The sequence below is a fragment of the Procambarus clarkii genome, chromosome 1, assembly GCF_040958095.1.
Source record: "Procambarus clarkii isolate CNS0578487 chromosome 1, FALCON_Pclarkii_2.0, whole genome shotgun sequence".
NCBI classification, from domain to species: Eukaryota; Metazoa; Arthropoda; class Malacostraca; order Decapoda; family Cambaridae; genus Procambarus; species Procambarus clarkii.
The window spans coordinates 42,978,396-42,997,036 of NC_091150.1; the positions used below are offsets into that span (position 1 = coordinate 42,978,396).

Below are 18,641 nucleotides of genomic sequence, written 5' to 3' on the forward strand. Positions count from 1 at the left end.
AACAGTTGATTAAACACCTCCACAAGGGCCGTGACGAAGCTCTGACGATGACGATTGGGGAATTGTGTTAAAACCTGGTTTGTGTCTCGGAGAGGCTGCAGGATCAGTGGTAGGTCAAGTTGATTTCCCGGTTGCAATTCTTATCCATGTCGTAGCTCAGTCGATTAAGGCAGCGTCTGGGATCCTCTCGGACGTAGGTTCGAACCCTCGTCACGGCCCTTGTGGATGTGTTCATTTGATGCATCACGTTACTGTGATTTCTGTGTGTAATGAAACAGATGATTGACAGTTGAGAGGCGGGCCGAAAGAGCAGAGCTCAACCCCCGTAAGCACAACTAGGTGAATACAACTAGGCGACTACACAGTCACCAGAGCACCGTAAGGACCACTATTATGTGTGTGATACGCCTAGCATCCTCCTCGCTCCTGGTAACGTTACTACCCCTAGTAACTAGTAACTATATTAGCCTCGTTACTGCCGTCTCTCTAGCCCCTCTTCTCTCTCTCTCTCTCTCTCTCTCTCTCTCTCTCTCTCTCTCTCTCTCTCTCTCTCTCTCTCTCTCTCTCTCTCTCTCTCTCTCTCTCTCTCTCTCTCCCTCTCTCTCTCCCTCTCTCTCTCTTCTAAACCTTCATTTTTGTTTTTATACAAATATAAAAGGTCCGCATCTCTTCCTCCCGCACCTCTGCCTCCTGCACCTCTGCCTCCTGCACCTCTGCCTCCTGCACCTCTGCTTCTCGTTGTCTGGTGAGTTACGGTTTGGTGTCGACACCTCATTTCACGCCCTGGTGGCTGGCATGTGAGGCAGCCAGACTGTGGCACACCTTGGCACCTGGCATTCCCTTCCCAGTGGCACCCTGTATCCCTCCTCCCCCCCCCCGTGTGGCACACCTGACCCCTGCTCTCTTCATATTGTTGACACACTGGCACTGCTGCTCTTATGGCACCCTGGCACCTATTCCTCTCCCAGTTATAAAGTTTCTTTAAAATCATATTAGCTACCTTTTTCGCTTCATTGTTGGGTGCCTTGTTAAGGCAGCTCCTGGTCGTCTTTAACCACTGTAGTTCCCGGTAGTTTCCCCCCGAGACGTGCTGCCCTTCATCTACACCAGGGGCGCTACACTAGGGGCGCTACACTAGGGGTACCCTTGGGGCTATGGGCACACAGGTCTTGTAGAAGTCACGAGAGCCCCCCTATAGACCTTCCATAGGTCTAGTATACTACCTATATGAAATCTATTAGGCGTAATATTGCGTATATTAGGCCTTCGATAGCTTGCTTAGGCCCTAGGACAGGTTGGGTTAGGTTGCAACACTTCTCTTCTACCTGTCAGCACACCTTTGGGGGAATATTGCATTTGTGATCCTGTGAGATTTTTTGGGATACAAGAGAGCACGTTTTTGTACGTTGGATTAATAGTTGTTGTAAGTACTATTATCTTTGTAGGCTGGGATTGTCTGTTAATGGTATCTTATATAATATTGGATTTGATTGCACTATATGAAAATTGGGGCATGATTATATCATGTTATAAACACCTGTGGGCATGCTGGCTGGTGTTTAGCCCGGACACCAAACACCTTGAGGTTACCTTGAGGTGATTCCGGGGCTCAGCGGAATCCCTCCTCCTCCCCCCCCCCCTCCTGCATTCTCGGTGATGCATTCTCATTCAGGACCCTCATTCATGCCCTCATGCTGTATTCAAAGTCTGTATTTCCTAATATATCACCACACTGGGTATTAACACTCACGACCTACCGTGAGTACACTGTAAAGGGGGATGAATAAATCTTGTTTGTGTGACCGCTAAGCTTGGTTCCTTTACCCACATGACGTTATTAGTAACGTTATTAGACGTAATTAACCCCCCTCACCCGACCCGGGCTCCACCTAGCAGGCGTTTCCTAGGCAAAATACCGTCTCAGTTACGATGGTACACGTGGGGTACCGTCACACCAAGTGCTACCCCGGGTACCGTCACACCAAGTGCTACCCCGGGTACCGTCACTCCAGGAGCTACCCCGGGTACCGTCACTCCGGGAGCTACCCCGGGTACCGTCACTCCGGGAACTACCCCGAGTACCGTTACTCCGGGAGCTACCCCGGGTACTAACTGTCCGGGGGCATGAGCCCGGGTAAGATATACCCTCTCCCGCACACACAGCTGGGAGTCACAGCACAAGCCACTGTAAGCGGTGTAGCCCATAAGGCAAGGCAGCTAATGTCATCCCTTCGTATTTGCTAAGTATACGCATAAAACGTGTATTAAACTGCCACTGGCATATTGTCGAGTGACATTTAACTGTTTGGAAAGTATAGCAGCAGCCGGTTAGCGAGCGTCATATCTATACTGATCAAGCGTGTGTCGGGTAGGGTATATAGCTACGAGGATTAGCCAACTCCGTAAGAAATGCAACGGTCTGGACTACCCCAGACACTTGATGGGCACCCAAGCAACCCACTCAACCTATCGCCACCGGTGGTTAGAAAACGGTAATATTATAAGGTTTTAATTTGTTCAAGGACGTCGCTTTTTCAGCGGATTGCGCGAGTCCCTTAGGCGAGAATAGTGTCTGTGTGGGACCACCCCGCACCTCTGGCTTAGGTCTCAAGATAACACATGGAAATGTGTCGAATTATTTTGGTGTTAAGAATATGGGCACCGTTCTTGGTGACAGGTTCTTAACCAAGAGTCAGGTTATTCTTAAATGTTCTCCAGATACTCGGTGAGAACTTGGAGCACTGTACGAGAAGCATTCTGGTACATGAATTGTTTCACTGTTACAGAAGCCGCCGCCCCCACACAGGCCCAAACACAACTGTTACACCAGCCACAGATGGTATAGACTTTTGGTACTGTGTAGGGGTAATTATTGTGACCCTTGGCTGCTGAGAGGGAAGGTCTGGTACGACCACTGCACCACCAGAGAGGGAAGGTCTAGTACGACCACTGCACCACCAGAGAGGGAAGGTCTGGTACGACCACTGCACCACCAGAGAGGGAAGGTCTGGTACGACCACTTCCCCACCAGAGAGGGAAGGTCTGGTACGACCACTGCACCACCAGAGAGGGAAGGTCTGGTACGACCAGTTCACCACCAGAGAGGGAAGGTCTGGTACGACCACTGCACCACCAGAGAGGGAAGGTCTAGTACGACCACTGCACCACCAGAGAGGGAAGGTCTGGTACGACCAGTTCACCACCAGAGAGGGAAGGTCTAGTACGACCACTGCACCACCAGAGAGGGAAGGTCTGGTACGACCACTGCACCACCAGAGAGCGAAGATCTAGTACGACCACTGCACCACCAGAGAGGGAAGGTCTAGTACGACCACTGCACCACCAGAGAGGGAAGGTCTGGTACGACCACTGCACCACCAGAGAGCGAAGGTCTAGTACGACCACTGCACCACCAGAGAGGGAAGGTCTGGTACGACCACTGCACCACCAGAGAGGGAAGGTCTGGTACGACCACTTCCCCACCAGAGAGGGAAGGTCTAGTACGACCACTGCACCACCAGAGAGGGAAGGTCTGGTACGACCACTGCACCACCAGAGAGGGAAGGTCTGGTACGACCACTTCCCCACCAGAGAGGGAAGGTCTGGTACGACCACTGCACCACCAGAGAGGGAAGGTCTGGTACGACCAGTTCACCACCAGAGAGCGAAGGTCTAGTACGACCACTGCACCACCAGAGAGGGAATGTCTGGTACGACCACTGCACCACCAGAGAGGGAAGGTCTGGTACGACCACTTCCCCACCAGAGAGGGAAGGTCTGGTACGACCACTGCACCACCAGAGAGGGAAGGTCTGGTACGACCACTTCCCCACCAGAGAGGGAAGGTCTAGTACGACCACTGCACCACCAGAGAGGGAAGGTCTGGTACGACCACTTCACCAGAGAGGGAAGGTCTAGCACGACCACTGCACCACCAGAGAGGGAAGGTCTAGCACGACCACTGCACCACCAGAGGGGGAAGGTCTGGTACGACCACTTCACCAGAGAGGGAAGGTCTAGCACGACCACTTCACCACCAGAGAGGGAAGGTCTAGTACGACCACTGCACCACCAGAGAGGGAAGGTCTAGCACGACCACTTCACCACCGGAGAGGGAAGGTCTAGCACGACCACTGCACCACCAGAGAGGGAAGGTCTAGCACGACCACTGCACCACCAGAGAGGGAAGGTCTAGCACGACCACTTCACCACCAGAGAGGGAAGGTCTAGCACGACCACTGCACCACCAGAGAGGGAAGGTCTGGTACGACCACTGCACCACCAGAGAGGGAAGGTCTGGTACGACCACTGCACCACCAGAGAGGGAAGGTCTGGTACGACCACTGCACCACCAGAGAGGGAAGGTCTGGTACGACCACTGCACCACCAGAGAGGTAAGGTCTGGTACGACCACTTCACCAGAGAGGGAAGGTCTGGTACGACCACTTCACCAGAGAGGGAAGGTCTGGCACGACCACTTCACCACCAGAGAGGGAAGGTCTAGCACGACCACTTCACCACCAGAGAGGGAAGGTCTAGCACGACCACTGCACCACCAGAGAGGGAAGGTCTGGTACGACCACTGCACCACCAGAGAGGGAAGGTCTGGTACGACCACTGCACCACCAGAGAGGGAAGGTCTGGTACGACCACTGCACCACCAGAGAGGGAAGGTCTGGTACGACCACTGCACCACCAGAGAGGTAAGGTCTGGTACGACCACTTCACCAGAGAGGGAAGGTCTGGTACGACCACTTCACCAGAGAGGGAAGGTCTGGTACGACCACTGCACCACCAGAGAGGGGCACCAGGGGAGCGGACCTACTATGACAGGAGTCACTAATCCCAGGAGGAGCTCCGCTGTGACTTTAGTCCACATTACTTACAAATTTTCGATCTACATCTCAGATTTAATACAAATCTGAGATACAGCGGGCAAATGTTCAAGAACTGTCTCAGTGTGTCGAGGAACAGCCCCATTGAAGACGATAACGATGGTTGGCTCCCTCTCTTCCATAACAGTTCAACCTTCCGGCTCCCACAAACTGTAGGTCCAACACTGGACATTTATCGTCCGTTATCCCCCGAGGAATAACGGACACGGGATGTTCGTTATCCCCGGAGGTATTTGGTCGACCGTCCTGGGAGCTGTATACATGCATACATTCGTGTGTGTGTGTGTGTATATTATATATATATATATATATATATATATATATATATATATATATATATATATATATATATATATATATATATATATATATATATATATTATATGCATACATACGTTCATACATACATTCATTTATAGGGGTGCGGGCCCTGTGACTCTGGCCGCCTCTCTAAAATATTATTCATTACTGTGTTATTCAGGCAGTGGATGCGTAGTTACGACTTGTATATTGGCTTCAGTAAGATTATAGCCAATGTGTTTAAGAACTTCCTCTGCTCTGCTAAATCTCAGTTGAAATTTTATTTTTGCTTTTTAACTGTGCACTGTGTTAGAAAATGTTTACAGTGGTCTGTGAGGTACTTCTCCACACGGCTCACATTTCCTAAGCTTTACTCATCCACTTACGAAACCTGTACATCTTTCCTCAATCATGCCGGCTCTGTTTACATTTATTAAACAGTCTACAAGTTTCTAAACTTCACAACCCGAGGTTATTATTGTTAAAGACGCTTCGGACCTCATAAACTGTTTAATAAGTGTAAACAAACCCGCCATGACTGAGGACAGATGTACAGGTTTCGTAAATGGTTGTGGGAATTATTAATGAATCCTGGTCCAGGTGAGGTCTTTCCACACGACCTCCAGTAAGAATACTAGTGGCTCCAGGACCTGTACCCGGCCTCCGGCTACAGCGAGGCCTGTACCCGGCCTCCGTCTACAGCGAGACCAGTACCCGGCCTCCGTCTACAGCGAGACCAGTACCCGGCCTCCGTCTACAGCGAGACCAGTACCCGGCCTCCGGCTACAGCGAGACCAGTACCCGGCCTCCGGCTACAGCGAGGCCTGTACCCGGCCTCCGGCTACAGTACCGCCACCGAGCACCCAATATAACCTCCGCTAACGAGCTGTGGAACAACCGCAGCTGGGCACGAGACGTAAGTCACAGCACCACAAGAGGAAGCTCCGAGGCATTAAGAGAGGGAGATCAATCTCCGGGAGGCGAGGCGTGGAGGCTGCCACTCTCGCTACACATTCATTTGTTTTGGTCATATTAACCTGTCAAGCTACCGTCTATGGTGGGCCACGCCCCCCGCGTCCCCACCTGGGCCACGCCCCCCGCCACTGGGGCGTGGCCCACTGGAAAAGGCGCCGAAAGGGCCAACTGGTGGTGGTGCCCCGTCCCCCCCCTCCCTTCAGAGGGACACATGGCACCTCATGGCCCTCCATATACACCCTTGGCACTCACCAGACATGGCCTTCCCGCTCATATAGTCTTGTTTACAGATGAATTTGTTCTCGTCGAGTACATAGAGTTCCTCGCCGGTGGAGAGCTGCTTCCGGCAGACGCAGCAGGTGAAGCACTTGAGGTGGAACACGCGGTCCCGAGCCTTCCTTACGAGGTCCTGCGGGGAGATGCCCTGCAGACATCCCGAACACTTCGTCCCGAACCGCCTGCAGGAGGGAGAGAGAGAGAGAGACCAAGCTTTAGTCCAGGCTGGGGGCTGGCCACGGTCACAAGTGTCTCAAATGTCTGGTTTTTCGTTTTGAAGATGGTGTGTCACTAACTCTAATGGGTTTGATGAATTACGCCAGGTGTGAGGCGTGTGTGTGTGTGTGTGTAACGCCAGGTGTGTGTGTGTGTGTGTAACGCCAGGTGTGAGGTGGGGTAGGGCACCAGGTGTGTGTGTGTGTGTAACGTCAGGTGTGAGGTGTGTGTGTGTGTGTGTGTGTAACGTCAGGTTTGAGGTGTGTGTGTGTGTAACGTCAGGTGTGAGGTGTGTGTGTGTGTGTGTGTAACGCCAGGTGTAAGGTGGGTGTAGGGCACCAGGTGTGTGTGTGTGTGTGTGTGTGTGTGTGTAACGTCAGGTTTGAGGTGTGTGTGTGTGCGTGTGAAGGAAGGCCCACCACCACTTGCTGGACTAGTGAGATTAATGACTTCATTGAGCGGACAGACTTAGGAGCGCTGGTTACACCTGGGAATAAGAGCATCTATGCCTCTCCTCTAATCCCCTCAGAGGGAAGCCACAATCCCCCCTCAAACCCCAAATAGATCCTCTCTAATTCCCCCTCCCTCGTCTCCCCCCCACGGCCCTCTCTCCCCTCACAAGGGGTCGGTGTCGATTGCAATTTAGCAAGCCAGTGAGCAAAGCTGAGGGTGATCCCATTTTCCCTGAAGCACGTCCCCTCGGCCAACCCTCTCAAGCAAGGTTGCCAAGGTCGGCCTCCAGCACCACGCCTACACCGCTCACCTCTACGCACTCCCTTCACCGTAACCAAAATGGAGACACACACACACTTCCAAGGGTGACTAAAACAAAATAAATGTATCCAAGAAAGGGAAGGGAAGGGAAGGGAAGGGGGAGAGAGCGAGGAAGGCGAACACAAAGCGACCAGCGGCCGCGACAACACTGGCGGAGCGATCTGCATTTCCGAAGAGATTTTTAGCTTTATTTTGATCAGGTTATTCCGAGGGCTCGACTGATCGCTGGTATACGGCAGATTACCCTACAGCCTCGTTCCCCTCACGCCCTCCTCGCCTCCTTCACCCTGCTGTGCTCAGCTGCTGGGGCTCCTCCCTTAAGATCTATGGTGTAATAGGCTAAGCTGGAATACAATACATTTGCTAATAAATTGATTTCTTAGGTAAATTTTGTCTAACTGTTTCAGCTTATTTAATGCCTTGTAATCAATATAAATTATAACGTCACTCCTAATTTATATGATTTTGGACTAAAATGTCAATTGGAAAAAGTAGAGGGTTTTCACGCAAAATATCAAAGCCCCCCAAATACTATTATTTGAATGTACATAATACCTATCCTTAAAGGTGGAAGGTTAGAGTGGGCAGGGTAGTGGAGTGTGTGTAGAGCGGGCCAGGGGTCGAGGGGGCTCCCCCTGACCCAGGCTGACTGCAACGCGTCCCCTGGCCCGCCCAGACTGCCATAAGCTTCTCTGATCCTGCTTTAGAGGTTTGTTTTAATCAGGGCGAGCTGGGGTGAGGGATGGCATCACGGCGGCGAAGCGGTTCTTTTAGCAGGTGCGGGGATCACCGCCGCCAGAAGGTTGGCAAGAAATTATTTTTTGTTGTCATTTTTTTCGCTCATGAAGAAGTCCATATTAATGCCGCTTTTTACACATTCGTAGTAATTATTTTTCTATATTTCCCTTCGTCTGGGCAACAATGATAAGGCGAGTAAGAATGAACGAAGTGACTTGAAAAAGGCTTTGGGTTTCATTCATGGCAACTGAGCGTAGGGGGGATTTGCTCGTTTTCTATTACGACCGAGAAATTGCCGCCGATTGTTCAGCTTTGACGGTGGAAAATGAGTTTTCATAGAGATTTTCTAGGATGAGCCGAGATGCCTTTCATAAAAATGTGGAGCAGAAATGGGTAGGCGATAGGATGTCACGTATCCACTTTTGACGAATAAAATGTCGAAAAATAGTACCTCGCCCGTGGGAGTTGGACTCTCAACTGACTAGCTGGTGGCGGGAAGAACACCATACATGCCAACTTATTTCACGCAATTTTGAATGTACGCCCGTTTTTTCCCCCCCTTTTGTGTATTTCATGGGTTCACCTTTTGAAATTACAAGACCTTTGTGAGAATATTTTTTTTTACCAATTGAGGGAAGGAAGGACATTGTCTTTGATGATGCTCTACTTATAGGGAATAATTCCGGGCGTTTACGAATGCTGTCGCGAACTTTTGCCTTTTTTTAGCAACAATTTATATTCCGAAAGGGTTAAAGACACATTAAAATATTGTAAAATTGTATTTCTTGCGACAGAATGCACATCACCGTGTCGTGCTCCCCACACATAAAGCTGTGTTTCACACTTTATGGATGTTATGGCTGTCTTCGCCTCTTGTAAATTGTAAATGATGACATATTATTAACAATGAGAAAGAACTGGGGACGTGAGAATGATACCAGCTTTTTATGATATATGAGAAGTATTAGTCCCCAAATAGCGGAAATGGAGTCTCTGCGCAGGGAGGAACAGTAAACGCAATTTGGTCTGATTGTCGGTTGCATAAACAGCTTCCGGTGTAGGCCGGTGGTTAGGGTGCGTCGCTGTGCCCTTCGTCGTTAACGTCCACCAATTGCTTCCCTTTTTCTTTGGGCAAGAAAAGCAACGGGTCATTTCCCCTCCGAAGCGCCAGCTCAGAGCGGCGGTGCTCGTCTGGGGGCGGTAGAGCGCTAGTTCCCGGCCCCTGGCACTGTTAAGTCCATCTAATTACCCAGTTCGACAGCACCAGGGATGGGTGACACCACTAGTCAGCGGGGTGACACCTCGCTCGACAGCACCAGGGACGGGTGACACCACAGATAATCTACCTTTATAAGCCTATTGAGTACATAAATTTACTTAAAGTAATGCTTGACGAAACGGAACTCTCTCTACTCGCTTCGTCCTCGTCTTGGTCACTTCGTCCTCGTCTTGGTCACTTCGTCCTCGCCCTGGTCACTTCGTCCTCACCGTCCCCCTCCTCCCAGCCACCAGCACTAACCGTCTATATCCTACTGCCACCATTCCGAGCTCGATCCCGCTATTATCCTCACCTTACTGTTAAGTTTTCACAGACACACGATATTTAATTGAACTTATCCTCCTTCCACTTTATATCTTAATCCAGCGATTTCATTTTTTTTTGGTGGAAGTCGCAGAAAAGGTCTGTCAATACTTCTCTTTCTTTCCCAGGCATTTATGAGGTATTTTTAGATCACTGTAGATATACATGTGTGGTGTGGACCCCAGCAGATATTCATGGGGACCCCAGCAGATATTCATGGGGACCCCAGCAGATATACATGTGGACCCCAGCAGATATACATGTGGACCCCAGCAGATATACATGTGGACCCCAGCAGATATACATGTGGACCCCAGCAGATATACATGTGGACCCCAGCAGATATACATGTGGACCCCAGCAGATATACATGGGGACCCCAGCAGATATACATGTGGACCCCAGCAGATATACATGTGGCCCCCAGCAGATATACACGTGGACCCCAGCAGATATACACGTGGACCCCAGCAGATATACACGTGGACCCCAGTAGATATACACGTGGACCCCAGCAGATATACACGTGGACCCCAGTAGATATACACGTGGACCCCAGCAGATATACACGTGGACCCCAGCAGATATACACGTGGACCCCAGCAGATATACATGTGGCCCCCAGCAGATATACATGTGGACCCCAGCAGATATACCTGTGGACCCCAGCAGATATACCTGTGGACCCTAGCAGATATACCTGTGGACCCCAGCAGATATACATGTGGACCCCAGCAGATATACATGTGGACCCCAGCAGATATACCTGTGGACCCCAGCAGATATACCTGTGGACCCCAGCAGATATACCTGTGGACCCCAGCAGATATACATGTGCCCCCAGCAGATATACATGTGGCCCCCAGCAGATATACATGTGGCCCCCAGCAGATATACCTGTGGACCCCAGCAGATATACATGTGGACCCCAGCAGATATACATGTGGCCCCCAGCAGATATACATGTGGACCCCAGCAGATATACCTGTGGACCCCAGCAGATATACATGTGGACCCCAGCAGATATACATGTGGCCCCCAGCAGATATACATGTGGCCCCCAGCAGATATACATGTGGACCCCAGCAGATATACATGTGGACCCCAGCAGATATACTTGTGGACCCCAGCAGATATACATGTGGCCCCCAGCAGATATACATGTGGCCCCCAGCAGATATACATGTGGCCCCCAGCAGATATACATGTGGCCTCCAGCAGATATACATGTGGCCCCCAGCAGATATACATGTGGACCCCAGCAGATATACATGTGGACCCCAGCAGATATACATGTGGACCCCAGCAGATATACATGTGGCCCCCAGCAGATATACATGTGGCCCCCAGCAGATATACATGTGGACCCCAGCAGATATACATGTGGACCCCAGCAGATATACTTGTGGACCCCAGCAGATATACATGTGGCCCCCAGCAGATATACATGTGGCCTCCAGCAGATATACATGTGGCCTCCAGCAGATATACATGTGGACCCCAGCAGATATACATGTGGACCCCAGCAGATATACACGTGGACCCCAGCAGATATACATGTGGACCCCAGCAGATGTTCGTGTGGATAACTACTACGCGCTTCACTCAACGGGATGAGTGATCTTACAGAGTACTTCAGAGCTGTGTGGAAGCGTCTTATATCCGGTGTAGGGAAAGCTGTGAGTTGTGTGTGTGAGAGAGAGAGAGAGAGAGAGAGAGAGAGAGAGAGAGAGAGAGAGAGAGAGAGAGAGAGAGAGAGAGAGAGAGAGAGAGAGAGAGAGAGAGAGAGAGAGAGAGAAAATCTTAATACATGTTTATCTAATTTATGTTACATATTTGTTTTAGCATTTATTTGATTCTCGATAAATAACACATTTTATATAGAAGGTGCAACAGGCAACATTATAATATAGTCACGCACCCGCCGCCCGCAGCCGCCCACGCCCTCCGCCGCCCGCAGCCGCCCACGCCCTCCGCCGCCCGCGCAACCCGACAACATCCTCGACCACTCCTGGGGCGCCCACCGGTACGTCGGCGCCGCCCAAGACCGTAATTACCGCGTAAAGCGAAAAACTGGCCGTGAATAACAAACGGTCGGGATAAAGCTGATCTTCCTTTTCTAATGTCAAGATTTGGGGCCCGGAGTCTGCGGCGCAGCTGTCACTTGCAGACGTCAGGCAGCTCTAAATGCCGGGGTAATTATCGTCTATTAACCACCAACCTGGTCATTAGCCAATCAAGGAAGCGGACAAGTAAAGGCTCCGCAGGAAAATCAAGTCGCTAAATTTACCCGAATATTGCGAGCCACACACTTGGTGCAGGAGCCGTGTGGTGGGCCCAGTGTGGTGCAGGAGCCGTGTGGTGGCCCTGGTGTGGTGCAGGAGCCGTGTGGTGGGCCTGGTGTGGTGCAGGAGCCGTGTGGTGGGCCTGGTGTGGTGCAGGAGCCGTGTGGTGGGCCTGGTGTGGTGCAGGAGCCGTGTGGTGGGCCCAGTGTGGAGCAGGAGCCGTGTGGTGGGCCCAGTGTGGAACAGGAGCCGTGTGGTGGGCCTGGTGTGGTGCAGGAGCCGTGTGGTGGGCCCAGTGTGGAGCAGGAGCCGTGTGGTGGCCCTGGTGTGGTGCAGGAGCCGTGTGGTGGGTCCAGTGTGGTGCAGGAGCCGTGTGGTGGGCCTGGTGTGGTGCAGGAGCCGTGTGGTGGCCCTGGTTTGGTGCAGGAGCCGTGTGGTGGGTCCAGTGTGGTGCAGGAGCCGTGTGGTGGCCCTGGTGTGGTGCAGGAGCCGTGTGGTGGCCCTGGTGTGGTGCAGGAGCCGTGTGGTGGGTCCAGTGTGGTGCAGGAGCCGTGTGGTGGCCCTGGTGTGGTGCAGGAGCCGTGTGGTGGGTCCAGTGTGGTGCAGGAGCCGTATGGTGGGCCCAGTGTGGTGCAGGAGCCGTGTGGTGGGCCCAATGTGGTGCAGGAGCCGTGTGGTGGGTCCAGTGTGATGCAGGAGCCGTGTGGTGGGCCCAGTGTGGTGCAGGAGCCGTGTGGTGGGTCCAGTGTGGTGCAGGAGCCGTGTGGTGGGTCCAGTGTGGGGCAGGAGCCGTGTGGTGGCCCTAGTGTGGTGCAGGAGCCGTGTGGTGGGCCCAGTGTGGGGCAGGAGCCGTGTGGTGGCCCTGGTGTGGTGCAGGAGCCGTGTGGTGGGCCCAGTGTTTTGCAGGAGCCGTGTGGTGGGTCCAGTGTGATGCAGGAGCCGTGTGGTGGGCCCAGTGTGGGGCAGGAGCCGTGTGGTGGGCCCAGTGTGGTGCAGGAGCCGTGTGGTGGGTCCAGTGTGATGCAGGAGCCGTGTGGTGGGCCCAGTGTGGGGCAGGAGCCGTGTGGTGGGCCCAGTGTGGTGCAGGAGCCGTGTGGTGGGCCCAGTGTGGTGCAGGAGCCGTGTGGTGGGTCCAGTGTGATGCAGGAGCCGTGTGGTGGGCCCAGTGTGGGGCAGGAGCCGTGTGGTGGGTCCAGTGTGGTGCAGGAGCCGTGTGGTGGCCCTGGTGTGGTGCAGGAGCCGTGTGGTGGGTCCAGTGTGATGCAGGAGCCGTGTGGTGGGCCCAGTGTGGTGCAGGAGCCGTGTGGTGGGTCCAGTGTGGGGCAGGAGCCGTGTGGTGGGCCCAGTGTGGTGCAGGAGCCGTGTGGTGGGCCCAGTGTGGGGCAGGAGCCGTGTGGTGGGCCTGGTGTGGTGCAGGAGCCGTGTGGTGGCCCTGGTGTGGTGCAGGAGCCGTGTGGTGGGCCCAGTGTGGGGCAGGAGCCGTGTGGTGGCACTGGTGTGGTGCAGGAGCCGTGTGGTGGCCCTGGTGTGGTGCAGGAGCCGTGTGGTGGGCCCAGTGTGGTGCAGGAGCCGTGTGGTGGGCCCAGTGTGGGGCAGGAGCCGTGTGGTGGGCCCAGTGTGGGGCAGGAGCCGTGTGGTGGGCCCAGTGTGGGGCAGGAGCCGTGTGGTGGGCCCAGTGTGGGGCAGGAGCCGTGTGGTGGGCCCAGTGTGGGGCAGGAGCCGTGTGGTGGGCCCAGTGTGGTGCAGGAGCCGTGTGGTGGGCCCAGTGTGGTGCAGGAGCCGTGTGGTGGGCCCAGTGTGGGGCAGGAGCCGTGTGGTGGGCCCAGTGTGGGGCAGGAGCCGTGTGGTGGGCCCAGTGTGGTGCAGGAGCCGTGTGGTGGGCCTGGTGTGGTGCAGGAGCCGTGTGGTGGGCCCAGTGTGGGGCAGGAGCCGTGTGGTGGGCCCAGTGTGGTGCAGGAGCCGTGTGGTGGGTTAAACCTGGGTGTTAGACAGCTGTCCCGGGCTGCTTTCTGGGGGGTGGAGGCCTGGTCGAGGACCGGGCCGCGGTGACACTAAGCCCCGAAATCATCTCAAGATAACCAAGATAACCATCTTATGCATCGATAGATACATTCCATTCATCACTTAGAAGCGATTTGAACCAGAACTCAGCATAATAAGTACCTCCTCAGTACGGCCTTAAGATAACATTATTATAAAATCTTGCGCAATCATTTAAATATATCAGTATAGGATATTTATAAACATTCCCGCGAACACACTAAGAAAAATATAAACTTTTCCTAATCGAATGCGGCAAACTTTACTAATTAGGTCAATTAGCAAACTTTCTGCCTGTAACACCCCAGACACTGAAACTAGTGTTAAAATCCACACACACCCTCCCCGTCTCTGCCCCCCCTCCCCAACACACACACACACACACACACACACACACACACACACACACACACACACACACACACACACACACACACACACACACACACACACACACACAACTTGTGTAAAGACTCATTCAGAACCTTTGTGTACCTCATGTGTCAGATCAGTACTGGAGGTCAGGTGGAGTTATGAGGAGGATTAAGATTGAGGAAGACAGAAAGAGACTACAAGATGATCTGGGCAAACTGAATGAATGGTCCAACAAGTGGCTACTTGAGTTTAACTCAAGTGCAAAATAATGAAATTATGTGAAGAGGAGAGGACGCGAGACACAGTACCAAACGGGACATAAAATTCTTCAGGAACCAGGTAGAGAAAAAGATCTGAGGGTTGATATCACAGCCAATCTGTCTCCTGAAGTCCACGGCAAAAGGATATCTTCAGCAGCGTATGCCAGATTGGTCAACATGAGAACTGCCTATTGAAATTTGTGTCAGGAATCATTCAGAACCTTTGTATACCTCATATGTTTAGTCAAGCACAAGGCAAAGTAAGAAAAAGTTCTGAACTTATGTATAAATGTATGTTCAAAAGTACTTTCAGAACTGTGAGGAATGAGTTACGGGCGACAGTAATTAAATCTCATGTCGCTGGAAGACAGGAGATTTAGGGGGAGGGAGACATGATCACCATATTCAACATTTTCTGGGCAATTGATCTAGTAGGTAAAGGTAGATTATTTAACACGGGTGGTTCTCGCACAAGGGGACACAGGTGGAATCTGAGTACCCAAGTGAGCCACAGAGACATTAGAAAGAATAATTTTACTGTCAGAATAGTTAACAAATGGAATGCATTAGGCAGTGTTGTGGTGGAGGCTGACTCCATACACAGTTTCAAATGTAGATATGATAGAGCCCAGTAGGCTCAGGAACCTGTACACCAGTTAATTGACGGTTGAGAGGCGGGACCAAAGATTCGAAGCTCAACCCCCGTGCATGCAAAACTAGGTAAGCACATACAGACAGAAAGTGATACCTAGTTGATACCTGGTTGATGGGGTTCTGGGAGTTCTTCTACTCCCCAAGCCCGGCCGGAGGCCAGGCTTGACGTGTGAGAGTTTGGTCCACCAGGCTGTTGCTTGGAGCGGCCCGCAGGCCCACATACCCACCACAGCCCGGTTGGTCCGGCACTCCTTGGAGGAATAAATCTAGTTTCCTCTTGAAGATGTCCTCCCTCACTCACTCACTCACTCACTCACTCACTCACTCTCCCACATGGGTGGGAGAGTGGTGTGGGAGCGGGTGTGAGGGGAGGGCCACCAACAAGGACTGGCAAGAGCCAAACACTGTTGACACAACAAAGAGATATAACTTACGACTCGCAAAAAGTAAAGAATCCCATCCCAGGGTCCAGAGTCTTGCGATGAGGCACCCCCCCCACTCCCTCGCCTCCCCCACCCCCACACTCCCTCACCTCCCCCCCACACTACTGTACCCCCCCACCCCCCACACACACACCCTCACCTCTCACGAAAATGTCCCCGATGCAATAGAGGATCGAGTTTAGAGTAGTAAAAAAAGAGGTGGAGGAGAAAAACAAATTAGCCGTGGCTCAATAGGCGCTGCAGGGACTAAAGAAAAGAGAGAGAGAGAGAGAGAGAGAGAGAGAGGAGAGAGAGAGAGAGAGAGAGAGGAGAGAGAGAGAGAGAGAGAGAGAGAGAGAGAGAGAGAGAGAGAGAGAGAGAGAGAGAGAGAGAGAGAGAGAGAGAGAGAGAGAGAGAGAGAGAGAGAGAGAGAGAGAGAGAGAGAGAGAGAGAGAGAGAGAGAGAGAGAGAGAGAGAGAGAGAGAGAGAGAGAGAGAGAGAGAGAGAGAGAGAGAGAGAGAGAGAGAGAGAAAGCTTGGAGACAGCAGACACAGAGGACAAGAGAAAGGCAATAAAGAGAGCCAGAAATGAACACACCAAAACCAGGAGAGAAGCCGAGAGACAAATTTGCAAAAAAACCCACATTGTGGCAAAAGTTCAGGACACACCAAAAGACGGTTCTATAGTCATGTAAAGAGAAAAATCAACTGAGACGTCATGTACTCGGATTGAGGAGACAAGGAGAAAAGGATAACGAGGTGTCTGAGGAGCTTAAAAGATTTAATATTTTTTTTCAATAGGACCAGCATATTTATCTAGGTCATGGGATGAAAGAACGGAAGAAACAATGGATAACACTATATAGTCACTATAAAAGTTAAAAAAAAAAAAAAACACTGGAGGAACTAGATGTGACAAAGTGTTTTTTCCTAGATTGTCAAAAAGCATTTGTCATTGTTCCTCATGAAACGGCGGTGTACAAGATGGAGAAGTTAGCTGGGATAAATATTAAAACAGTTAACTGGGGAGGATTTACCTGAAGGGCAGAAAACAGAAAGTCACAGTGAGAGAGGAGGTTACAAGCTGGAGGAATGTAACAAGTGGGGTCCCACAAGGCTCTGTCCTGGGACCACTGCTGTTACTAATTAATGTGACCGACCTGCCCGAGGGAGTGAGCTCAGACATGTCAATGTTTGCTGATGATGCAAAGCTGACGAGGAATGTATAAACAAAGGATGCCTGCAGGAAGTTAAAGTACCCCGACAAAACTCCAGGAGTGGACAAACAAATGGTTGCTGGAATTCAATCCCAATGAGTGCAAGTTAATGAAGGTTGGAAAGGGAGAAAGGAGTCCGAGGTATCTACACCATAAGAGGAAGGCAACTACATAGTGAGCTGAAGCTAGCTTACTCTCCGTAGAAACTGATAGGCAATTAAGGACTCTCACATCTCTCACCCCCCCCTCTCCCTAACCTCCCCCCCACTCTCTCACCTACATCTTGGGCCCCCCCCCTTTACTCCCTCACCTACACCCCCCCCCCCACCACACTCTGCACGTTCTGCAGTTCTCTCTCACGTTCCAGAACTTTCTCGTCAATTTTGTTATTTTGTAATCAATGTATCTTGCTGTATTTACTAGTTAGTGTTATATACGACTTCGTGGGAGTAGCTGTCTTTATTGGTTGTTTCCTCGCAGCTTGCCCCCCCCCCCCCGCCACACACACACACACACACACACACACACACACACACACACACACACACACACACACACACACACACAGGGGCCACAGGGGCCTCGTAGCCTGGTGGATAGCGCGCAGGACTCGTAATTCTGTGGCGCGGGTTCGATTCCCGCACGAGGCAGAAACAAATGGGCAAAGTTTCTTTCACCCTAAGTGCCCCTGTTACCTAGCAGTAAATAGGTACCTGGGAGTTAGTCAGCTGTCACGGGCTGCTTCCTGGGGTGTGTGTGTGTGTGGTGTGGGGAAAAAAAAAAAAAGTTAGTAAACAGTTGATTGACAGTTGAGAGGCGGGCCGAAAGAGCAAAGCTCAACCCCCGCAAAAACACAACTAGTAAACACACACACACACACACACACACACACACACACACACACACACACACACACACACAAAAGTTGATATACAACTTATATATAAAGGGCATATACAGAAAGCGACAAGGAAATCTGCGAGGTACTGAATGCAAAATTCCATGGAGTGTTCACAACCGAGCCTGAGCAGCTCCCATTGTTAGAAGAGATTACCCAAGATGAAAGACTATCGGATATAGAGGTGACAGCAGAGGATGTAATGAAACAGTTGACAACACTGGATGCAAATAAAGCTGTTGGACCAGACAAAGTATCACCGTGGATACTTAAAGAGGCAGCGCAGGCTCTCAGCGTGCCTCTGGCAATGATCTTTAATGAGTCACTTATGTCGGGAGAATTGCCCAGTTGCTGGAAGGAGGCAAATGTCGTACCGATTTTCAAAAAGGGTGATAGGGAGGAGGCACTTAACTACAGACCCGTATCACTGACAAGCATCCCCTGCAAAATACTTGAAAGAATAATTAGGCTAAGACTTGTTGAGCACCTGGAGAGCATTGGGTTTGTAAACAAGCACCAACATGGGTTATGGACAGGGAAATCATGCCTAACAAACCTTTTAGAATTCTATGATAAAGTAACAAGGATAAGGCAGGACAGAGAAGGCTGGGCAGACTGCATATTTCTTGACTGCCAAAAGGCCTTTGATACGGTACCGCACATGAGACTGCTATACAAACTTGAGAGGCAGGCAGGAGTAAGCGGAAAGGCCCTAGTATGGGTGAAGAACTACCT

General features: G+C 51.6%; 1 protein-coding gene across 3 annotated transcripts in view; it reads right to left on the reverse strand.

Annotated features, from left to right (window-relative positions):
- LOC123753467 (LIM/homeobox protein Lhx1-like) overlaps positions 1-18,641 on the reverse strand; it is a 311,621-nt gene that overhangs the window by 37,177 nt on the left and 255,803 nt on the right. For all 3 annotated transcript variants that reach the window (XM_069302348.1, XM_069302285.1, XM_069302397.1), the window contains one exon: positions 6,423-6,628. In XM_069302348.1, the coding sequence (XP_069158449.1) occupies positions 6,423-6,628 (206 nt within the window). The remainder of the gene's footprint in view (positions 1-6,422; positions 6,629-18,641) is intronic.